This window comes from Orcinus orca, chromosome 8, assembly GCF_937001465.1.
Source record: "Orcinus orca chromosome 8, mOrcOrc1.1, whole genome shotgun sequence".
Lineage (NCBI taxonomy): Eukaryota > Metazoa > Chordata > Mammalia > Artiodactyla > Delphinidae > Orcinus > Orcinus orca.
The window spans coordinates 47,240,723-47,251,901 of record NC_064566.1 but is presented as its reverse complement, the minus strand read 5'-3'; the positions used below and the strand labels follow the sequence as shown (position 1 = coordinate 47,251,901).

General features: G+C 49.6%; 1 protein-coding gene across 3 annotated transcripts in view; it reads left to right on the top strand.

Annotated features, from left to right (window-relative positions):
• The first annotated feature begins 8,194 nt into the window (after nt 1–8,194).
• Nucleotides 8,195–11,179, top strand: part of TUB (TUB bipartite transcription factor) — an 89,181-nt gene continuing 86,196 nt past the window's right edge. The window contains exon 1 of one of the 3 annotated variants that reach the window (XM_049713978.1): nt 8,195–8,333. In XM_049713978.1, coding sequence (XP_049569935.1) covers nt 8,278–8,333 — 56 coding nt within the window. In that variant the 5' untranslated portion in view covers nt 8,195–8,277. The remainder of the gene's footprint in view (nt 8,334–11,179) is intronic. The other 2 variants (XM_049713976.1, XM_049713977.1) reach the window with 2 other exon arrangements.

Here is an 11,179-nt window from a genome sequence, read left to right as displayed (position 1 = left end):
AAGGCAGTATTCAGAGAAGCCTTCTGCAAACTGTGAGAGGGGCTGCTTTAAAGGTATGATATTACTTTGTCGATGTGAGTTCTAATGGGGGCAGGTCGTCTCAATGTCCAGGGCCAATAAGGTAAACTAGTTGGCTGGTCTGAACCCAAGGGAGAGGCCAGAGGCCAGTGACCTGTGAGCCAGTCAAAGAGGAGTCCATGTCACATTCTCAGTGCCCACCCCAAGGTCTGGCAAATCAGAGCAAGTTGCCACCTTGCTTAAAATCCTTCAATGACTTCCCATCCTAGCCTTCTGGTCTAGGATATAGACCAGAATCTTCGTGGCTTTCAAGGGTCTGCATCACTTGCCTCCAGACCTCTACATCAGCTGTATTTCCCTCCACCACCAACCTTGGGCCATGGATTCCAGGTCCAGTGTTACCCTTTCTTTTCTTTTTTTTTTTTTTTTTTGCGGTACACGGGCCTCTCACTGTTGTGGCCTCTCCCGTTGCAGAGCACAGGCTCATGGGATCCTCCCGGACCGGGGCACGAACCCGTGTCCCCTGCATCGGCAGGCGGACTCCCAACCACTGCACCACCAGGGAAGCCCCTTTCTTTTTCTTAAACTTACAATATTTCTTTCCACTTCAGGGCCTTTATTCACGCTGGGCTCTGTGCCCGAAATGTTCTCATCCCCAACGTTACCTAATTAACTTATGTTAATCATTCAGATCCCAGCTCAAATGTTACTTCCTCAGGAAAGCCCTTTTGCATCCCATCAGACTAGACCAATTCCCCGAATCCCACCTTCCTGCACTTACATTCTCAGAGCATTCGCTACTTTATCATAGCTTTTTAATACAATTTGTAATTACGTATTTGAATACAAATGCCATAGTAATAAAGCTCAGGTAAGCAAAATTACAACTTTCCTTCTCTTTTCCTCTTACAAACAGCCCTTTAATACTCACTTCTACCAATGACAAAATTTAATCTTGCCAATTCAGGGTCAGGCTTTTCTGGAAGTTGCTCTATCTTGCTTTGGTGAATAGTCAATTCAGGACTCTCCTCCTACACAGAAAAGAGTAAACGTAGCAGGTCTGAGAATGTGTGCTTGCACGCTTGGCCCTTGGCTAGCATCTGGGAATTTGAATTTCAGGAGGGTTCCCCCCATTTCCTGATAAGAATGGCTCACTGTGCCTAATCTGTTTATAAAAAATATGGTTTATGCTTTCTTTGGGGATTCCAACTTTTGGTATGTGCTAGGCAAAGGGTACCTAAGGAACCAGCCCCCAATAAAGCCCCTGGGCATTGAGTCTTCAGCGAGCTTCTCCGGTAGACGGCATTTCACAGATGTCACAACTTGTTGCTGGGGCATTTAGCCTGTCCTGTGTGACTCCACTGGGAGAGGACCCTGGGGAAGCTCATGCCTGGTTTCCTCCAGGCTTCATCCCATGTGTCTTTTTTCTCTGCTGATTTTGTTTTGCATCTGGGCAGGAAAGGACTAACTTAGCAGGCCTGGGTTGCTCAAACCTTACACATTCCAAAGAAAGGTTTGTCTTCAGGACTGGTCCTTAGCCTGGCTTCTTGGAGATAACCTCTGGCCCCTTAGAATATGCTGGCTGACAAGAGGCTTTGGGCCATGCTGCACCAGTCTGACCAGATAAGTTTATCCTAAGAAAATGATTTATGTAGTGAACTCTTTCTGCTCTGGGGAGGCAGGGAAATTGTCGTGGCAGCTGAGGTCAGTCATACAGGCGTGGCGCATCAATATGACTTAACCCTCCATCATAAACCTTGGACACCAAGGCTTGGGTGCGATCCCTCGTTGGCAACATTGTTGCTGGGAGAATCGCATGTGTTCTCATGTGACTCCACAGGGAGGAGTCACTGGAAGCTTGCACGTGATTTCTCTTGCTTTGCCCCAAAGCCTTTTCTCCTGGCTGATTTTAATCTGAATCCTCTAGCTGTAATAGACCATAACTAGGAGGATAAGAGCTTCCCTGAGCCCTGCCAAGTCCTAGTGAATCATTGAGCCTAAGGGTGGTCTTTTGGACACTGACGTAGTATCCTTTCCCTATAATAAATGATAGCAATGAGTAACAACTGTATAACGAACCCTGTGAGTTCTCTTAGCAAGTCGTCAAATCTGGGGGTGGTCTTGGGGATCCCTGTTATTCTCCATCGCCTTTCTTTCCTAAACTCCTGAGAGACAGGGGTTTCTGTATCATCCTATCTTCTAGGGGAAGGAAGGTGTCTGATCCATGATCATCTCTGTAAGAACTAACTTGTCTCATCTGGTTCTTCATCTGCCACGCCTGCCGACTTCGTTCATGTTTGCCATCCCATTGTAACCTCTCTGGTCGTCTGTCCCATGTACTCCGCATCCTCCGTACCCAAACATTTAAGCCCATTTGGGTCTACCAGCCCTGTTAGCCCTTCATTTCCCTTACAGGAAGCCCAGAACTTTCCATGGCATTTTCTGGCACCATATTAAGGAAAAGAAACTCCAGGAGGCGTCAAGACCATTAGTCTTGAATCAGCCATTGTTGATGTTCCCACCTCTGGCAATGAATGCTGGGAGCAGGGTACCTGTTTCCTATGCACTAGGCTTTCCACGAATTTCACTGGGTTTCTGTGTCCCCAGCTCTCTCTATTATTCCGCCTTGGATTATTTACATCACTATAAATATTTGTGGCTCAGAAAGAATGTAATGTTCTTTCTAAAGTTATCTAGCTAACTCGCTCTTAATATTCAAACTAACTGCCCATCTATTTCCAGATTTAACTTTTGAAAATTCTCAATCGTTGATGCATTAATGTAAGAGCACACACAATTATAAATATTGCAACATTGAGTCATGCGATTATAAATATACCTGGCAGAATTTTAACCTACAAAGCACAAAACTGATTTTTCCTCCAAGTTCTGCCTAGAGTGTTTGTCTATGTTTGAAAGTGAACATTCAGATGTTAATAATAAATCCAAACAAGGTGCCTCCTTCGCACTCTGGAGGTTGTATGCAAGTTAGAGGCGACGGGAACACCCAGAGTCACATGATTACTGATCGTTCACAAGTTCAGGGTTGCCTGATATGGCATTTGGTGTCCTGGCCTCCAACAAAGCTGGAGCCAAATTGGGGTTTATACATAGTTTCTGTCACTGCTTTTTCTAGTGAGACTAAAACAAAAAACAAAAAGCACAACAAGAACAACAAAGTATATAGACAGATATTTTCCCCAACCCTTTTCTTTTGAATACCAGACCCTGAGCTCCTGACACTCCACACACCTTTTCATTGCATAGTCACCTCTTGCAGTTGCTCTTACAATCACTACCAGAAATTTAAAGAGCATTTTTCTTGTTGCTGTTGTTGGTTTGTTTACTTGTTTTGGAGCTTCAAAGTTGAACATTGACACTGACCCTGTCTTTTCACAGCCAGCCCTGCCTGGCCCCTTGCTCAGGCTTCCAAGAAGCCCACAGCAGGCTTCTCCCGCATTCAATGAGAACCAGAGCTCTCAAGTGTGGGATTACTTACCTGGGGAGATGTAAAGTCCTGTTCCTTCCTTAGACAGTGGAGTCGGGGATGCTAAGAAAAATTACCTGTCAATTTGTGTGGACTTCTTAGATCTCTATCCCCACCCCTTTCTTTCATTTACAGAAAGCCCTGAGGACTCAGAGCAGGGTTGACGGGGTGCTCTTGTGAAGATGTTCCTGCCATTGTGCCCATTTGGGATGGAGAGGAAGGGGCTGGTGGTTGATGGGGGAGATTGTCATGTGGAGGTTGTTCAGCTGGGCCTGTGAAGGTCAAGCCACCACTCTGTGAGTGTGAGAGTGGGGATGGCCCATCATATCAACAAGATCATTCAAAATGCCAGTCACCTGGAGATGAGGCCCAGCTCTCTGAAATGGACATCTTCACCTCTTGACCTTGGGCATGATGGCGTCAGGATGACTAGGAAAGAAGTCTCACAAGAGAGTCTACCTTTTGGAATCGGAATATAGGTATCTACAGATGGCCAGAGGAATGGCACAGGGACCCTGAATTTATGCATTTCATGTGACGGCTCTGCTTACTTTCCCGTAGTTGTTCCTCTAAAATTAGTGATGTCATTAAAGATCTAGCCTGTTCTAGATCTGAGAACATGGGGACTGTGTCCACCAGGGCCAGATTGTTAAAAGAGGAGCATTGCCTCTTAGGGTGACATGGGGGTAGCAATGGGAACAGAAACTGAAGGGAGAGGATGAAACTTCAGGGCGCAGTGGAGGGTGCACCTGGTTCTAGCCAACAGGACTTTCTTCCAGAGTTTTACTTTGGAGAGTACGGAATTTGTTTCAGGATAGGGAGTGGTTGCCCTTCATAGCTTTCCATCTCTGTTACACCAGAGAATTTTTCCTTCCAGGTTTGTTCTCTGGGGACATAGACTCCCAGGTCCCTGCTCTGTGGTGCCGCGTTGTTATCTCCTCATTTTGCCATGGTGGACCCTTGGTCCTGGGTCCTCTTTTGGATTTCTCTGCTGCTTGTTTGCTCTCCCAGAAATGCGCTGGACAGTTTGGCCTTGCGTGGCTGAGGGATGCCACCTTACTGGAGGGTAGCCGGGACCCTAGTTCCAGGACCACTTGTCCAGGCACTTCTTCACAGACAGTCCCAAGCCCTCCAGCCTTTGAAGGTTACACTTTTCTTTAAAATGCAAATTGACTATTTCCAATCTATCTCCTTTGATTTGGAGAAGTCTAGTATGCCCTCCCTAATATGCCCAAGGATGTCCAGGAAGGGGTGTGTTCTCCTGGTCTCCTTTGCCTTTGCATCACTGCTCCTAACTTAATTCTTAATCTCCAACTAACTGCTTGGCTTGCTGTCCTTCTACGCCACTTTGTCTCACGTGAGGATGGTGCACTGTCTTCTGCATTGTCCAAGCATCATCTCAACAAGGTGCTGGTGCATACACAATCAGACTTCTACTCAAGGCTTGGAGATGACAACGCAGCACCACAGAGCAGGAACCAACTTAAAATAGCATGTTAGACATCTTTGTTCTTCAGGTGCCTTGGTCATCCCTGCCTAGGAATTTCTCATCAGCTACGTTCCCTCTTAGACTCTAGCCTTCTGCCACTCACCCTCTCTTCCTACCCAAGCCTTTCTCCTGTATTCTCTCTCTCCAGACTTATCCCGCCCACCCATTATTTAACTACCATACAACACCACCTACATTCCTAATGCTTTACTATGCAGGGCAATTGAGTAGCCTTGTTGCAACTCTTCTGTGCAGACTAGTTGAGACCCTTCCTCTCATAACCAAAAGGCCCATTAATCAGCTTTCAAGGAAAAAGCACCAGCTCCTCTGAGATGAATTCTGCCTGCCTGGTTATCTGTGGTATAAAAACAACCACCATTTCATAATGCTCACAGGTTCTGTGGGTCAGGTGAGGGCATGGCAAGGATGACTTGTCTCTCCTCCATGATGTCTGGGGCCTCAGCTGGGAAGACTCAAGCAGGGGATGACTTGAAGGGCTAGAGGATAATCTTCTGAAGGCTTCTTCACTCATGTGTCTGGTGCCTAGTTGTGGTGACTTGAAGGCTAGGTCAGCTGAAACTGTCAACAGAAGCATCTACATGTGACTTTTGCTCATAGCTTAGGGTTCCTGACAACATGGCAGCCACGTGGAAGTCAAACTTCTTACACGGTGGCTCAGGTCTCCAATGAACAAGGGAACACTGAAAGGCCTTTTATTACATAACCTCAGAAGTCACACAGCACCCAGAATCAAGGCAAGGTAACATAGATTTTACTTCTCAATGAGAGGAATGTCAAAGATGTTGTGACCGTGCTTTAAGACCGCTGCACAGCTCCCTCCCACAGAATGCTGACACACAGCTCCTGGCATTGGCAAGGGTCAAGGGCCCTTTCTCTGTGGCTTTGTTAGGCTCTTCCATCTGCCTAGCCCAAGGGTTCCTCCAGGATGTCTGGGATGTAGCTTCCCTACAACTTTCAGCCCTGGTTCAGGACACCTGGCTTTGGGCTTCTTATTTGTACTTCTTATTTGGGTGTCAGGATTGGGAAATGGAGGTCTGGGAGTCCAGTACACCTGCTCTTGGCTCTTACAGCTACAGAACTCTTGTCTTTTGTCAACAACCTGGTTCCCTGGGGGGTAGAATCTGTGTTTATCATTACTACCTCCAGGGGCTTCCCCAAGGCAGGCTACAGGGGCCTGGTAATCAGTGCCCAGTGTCGGTCTCAGGAGGTCTCTGTGGCTGCTGACTCTGAGTTCACATGGGTTGGAGTGGGTGATGCCGCTGGAGCAGGTCCTCTCTTATTGTGGGAGTCCCTTCTGAGGTCCTCTTGCCCTTCCGTCAGTCCTTTGGAGAAAAGACATCTTTGGAGGCTTGTCTTATAACATATGGGTCAGAAGCAGTGGCTTCTGGTTCTGCAGCATTTGTGGGAGGCCCCGCAAACTCCGCACATTCTCCAGATAGGGAAGTTCAGCCATCACCCCTACCCCAACAGTGAAATAAGCCTTCACAGAGTTGCCACAAGTTGATTTTGGAGTCCCAATCCACCACTCCTGAGGTTATGGGTGTGCCAAGAGTCTTACCATCAAGATGTGGCTCAGAAGCAGTAGTTCTGTTTGGGCGGCAGACCATGCAGGTCAGTCTGTAAATCCCAAAGGGGGTAACAGTGGCTGCTTGCTGTATACAGCGTTCTGCTGAGCACCCGGCCCTTGGCAAATCTGGTTAATGATGCTTTGGGGCAGGTCTGAGTGCGTGGCAAATTTCAGAGCTATAGGGACCAGCAAGTTATGTAAGTGAGAGAAGCTGGCTGGCTGGGGCCTGACGCTGATGGGAGAACACACACTCCCCGTAAGGACAGCAGCCACTTCTCTGCTCTGTACCCGCCGTGCTGAAGGCAGACCTAGAGTTGCCAGATTTTCTTAGTTTTCAACACAGAACAAAATCCCAGTCTATTAAATCTCCCAATTTTTGTGCTGTTAATGAAAAAAAGAAAAAAACCTGCTCGGGACAAACGAAAACACATTTGTGAGAGGGACGTAACAGAGGCTGTGCCAGTTGCAAGTCCTGTGACCCACAGGGTTAACAGGTAAGGCTAGTTCCATGGGAGTTGACCCTGATCCGTGGATTAGTGTAGCTCAGGCCCTACCGCCCTGCCCTCCACCTCCAGGGAACCTTGGAACCTCCACCCGGGCCTTGATCTCAGCGTGTTAGCGCAACCACCGCGCAATAGCGGCACTGGAAGGCCCTTCTTAGGCTTCCGCGACCTCGGCAATAAGATTATACCTGTAAATCCCCGCAGGCAGCAGCCCAGGGTGGGGGAAGGGAAGGGAAAGAGGGGCAGGGCAGACCGACCGCCAGGCCGGCTCACTTTACCCCAGACCGCCCCACCCAGCGGACCCCTCTCCCATAGACCTTCCTCCCTGGGCCACCCTCAGCCAGGCGTAAATGAAGTTAAGCCAACAAAGCTGGATTTTTTTCCCCCCCAAAGGATTTTTGGTAGTAATGAAGGGAAAGCACAAAGGAAAACAAACAGAAAGAGATGGCCTGGAATGGGAGTGTTTACAGAGCTTGGTCCTCGGAACCCAAGGGGGCCACAATATGCAAGGGGAATCTGGCGGGGGAAGAGAGAGGGAGAGGTGGATTTTCACTCGGGTAAGGAGGCGGCTGAGTCTCGACAGTTTTAGGACGGGGGCACTCCAGTGGTTAAAGGATTTCCCTGCTGGGGGGATGGGGGCGGGGAGACGGCGGGAATCTTTGAAATTCTAGGATGGGTATTCCCATTCCTGAGAAGGGGGGCACTTGGCCGTGGCAGGTTGAAGGGGGTGAATGGGAAAGGAAGGGGCATCTCCGTCCAGGGTGTCTGTGTTATCGGGCGTTTATCCCGGACTCCTGCGCGAGCAGGAGACAGGAAAGCCTTTAAGTAGTCCCGGTCCCGGGAAGGTTTGAAAACAGCGGTGCCCTAGTGAAGCCGGAAAAGATGGAACGGTTGCTATGGCGACGTGGGGCACACATCCGAAATAAATAAATAAGTAGTCCAGGCTGCAGCAGCCGCGCCCCCGCGGGACTCGAGCGCGGGGGAGGGGGCCCCCGCGGGCCCGGGTCCCCGCAGCCCGCGCGTCTACGCCATTGGCAGAGCCGGAGGGGGGGGTCACCCCCCCGGGGGTGGGGGCGAATGGTACAGTCCTCCGCCCACGCCTTGGCCGGGCCCGCAGCTAGCAAGCTAGCTCAGAGCCCCGCGCCGCTGCCGCCGCTGCCAGCTTACCCCGAAGCAGAGTCGTGAGGCGGAGATGGAGGGAGTCAGCAGCCACCGGACCCTGTCTTACAGCCGCTGGAGCTACGACAGGTAGGGCGGGCGCCTGGAGGATGGGCTCCGCCAGGACCTCCGCGTGTCCCTGCGTGGGCGCCCTCCGACGCTCGCACTTTTGCAGGAGAGCGGGCACTCACGCCCAGACCCCCCAGGGTGTACTCGGACCCTCGAGCGTCCGGGACATCGGTACCGAGAGCCTCAGATGTCCGAACCCGGAGCCGAGCGACAGTGTCCTCACATCCGCGGGGCAGAGCTGTCAGAGGAGGGCAACGGGGCACTGGGACCCGCGAGGGGGCTCCCACCTCCCACCTCCCCCATTCCCACCCCGGCTATCCTGCGGGTGTCGATCGTCTCTGGAACAGCGCAAAAGAGCTTGGAGGGGCTGCGGGGCGGGATGGGGCGAGGAGGGGCTCCCCTCAAGTCCAGGCCGCGCCCCCCCTTGGCACCGCCGCCGCTGCCTGGGTCTGCGCCCCGCGGGGCCCTCGGCGGGGACAGGGCTAGCCCAGGGCACAGTGCCCTGGGTCGCTGTCCGGGACCTGCGAGTCGCTGCCTGCTGGGCGGAGGTGGATGGCAGCCCGAGGCCGGCTGTCGGGGAGCCAGGAGCGGCACCGGCGCCCACCGGGTTGCCAGGCTCCGTGCCAGCCTCGCGGGGATGCAAAGCGGCTGCCGGCGCGTGGGCGGTTTGGAGCAGCGCTCCCCACGCACTAGTTCTGGAGGAAGGGATCCTCCATCCTTACTGATGAAATGAGAAAAAGAAGGACAACGGAATGAGTCGGTCATAACACAGAGTAGATTTATTCTGAGATGTTGTCTTTTCTACCTTTTTTCGGTGTGTTAAATAACACCCCTCTTTTTAAAATGAGGTCATGAGGATAGTAAATAGATTTTTGATGTTGTTGTTAAAGTCCGTAACCCATGTCAGTCTGCAGAATTCTGAAGTTAAGTGTTCTGATCCATGACCCTAAATGGTGAGGGCTGGAAGAGAAACTTCATTAGCCAGGCAGCTCTCACCTCCCTGAAGTCTTGCTTCCTGCCGTCCTCCTCTTCCCTCAGCTTAAAACCTTCCTGCATCTCTGACAGCCCTTGGTTTTAGAGATTCGGAGAAACAGGTGTTCCTCCTGCCCCAGGCCAATTCCCCTGGGACACCTCCTTACCCTCCCTCCCTGGGTCTCGCCTCCCACTGACCCCATGTCTCTTCTCCGTCTTCACCTTCCCCTCTTTACTGGCCATCTCCCCTCAGCCTGTAAACCTTTTCGAATCTGTCTCGTCTCCCTCGGCAAGATGGGTGCACCTGGGTCACATCTCTTTCTTCGCTTTCATTGCCTTCTTTAAGGAAAAATATCAGTTTGATTCTGTTTCCTCATCAACCCTTCATTGCACAGTCCTAGCAATCAGCCTGCAGTCTGCCTCACGATTCCAGTGAACTTGCTCTTTTGAAAAGCAGTGCTCTCTATGGAGAGGAACTCTAAAACGATTGGAATATTAACCTTAAAAGAATGAAACCTAAGACTTACATGGTGGCACAGTGGTTAAGAATTCGCCTGCCAATGCAGGGGACACGGGTTCGAGCCTTTGTCAGGGAAGATCCCACATGCCACGGAGCAACTAAGCCTGGGCATCACAACTACTGAGCCTGCGCTCTAGAGCCTGCGAGGCACAACTACTGAGCCGACGTGCCGCAACTACTGAAGCCCGCGTGCCTAGAGCCCGTGCTCCGCAACAAGAGAAGCCACCTCAATGAAAAGACCGCGCACCACCACGGAGAGTAGCCCCTGCTCACCACAACTAGAGAAAGCCTGTGCGCAGCAACGAAGACCCAACGTAGACAAAAATAAATAAATAAATAAATATTAAAAAAAAAAACAACGAAACCTTCGAGCCTGTGTTCAGATCCTAAATCACACATTTATTCACTTAATCAACAAACATGTATTGAGTGCAAACTGTGTGCTGGGCCCTAGAGGTAAGGAGATAAAACTACATGAATTCCTTCCCCCACAGGAGCTCACAGTCTAGATTCTAGTAGAAATACATGGTAGCATATACCAAAGGTCTAAAACACATATGGGAAGACATTTTTAAATTGAGATAATTCTATATAGTAACTAAACTTTTCTTTCCCCTTGCATAAACAAACAAAGGTAGCAAGACTCTGGAATTAGACAGCCTGGATTCAAATCCTGACTTCACCTAGCTAACCTTGAACAAATTACTTTTCCTCTATAGACTTGTTTCTTCGTCTGTAAAATGGGGAAGTATCATGAGTATTAGATGGGGTAATAAATATAAAGGGCTTAGCCTTCTGCCTGGGACATAGTAATAAGTGGTACCTATTTCTGTTTTATTAATAAATACTATAAATATCTCTTGGGAACCCTGGTTTTCCATAGAAACTCAGTTTGAAAATCATTGTTCTCCTTTTTAGACCCCTAAATATAGATATTTCCAGGGGTTCTGTCCTCAGAACTCTTTCCTTCTCACCCTGACAACCTTAACACTTCGGGAGCTGTGAGAAGAAAACAGTTTCCCTCGCCTTGGTCCAAACTAACTGAATCTGATTGTCCAGGAATGGGACCTTGGAATCAGTATGTGTGTAAAACTTCCCAGATGACTCTGATACAGCTGGAAACATTGATATATACCGCCCACCTCCGTTTTCTAGTTACTACTTAGTTTTCAAAACGTAAGTATTGAATTATTCAAAAAGTTACACAGTCTTCAAAAGAGCTGTTAAAAAGATTATACAAGCAACAAATGCATATGGTACACAGTTATTAAAAGTGAAACTCAGTGATTCTGCAGCCCCCCAACTCCAACCCCTAGGAGTAAACCACTGGTAACAGTTAACCCTCACTTTCCTACCCTGTTCTCTGGCCTCTGTC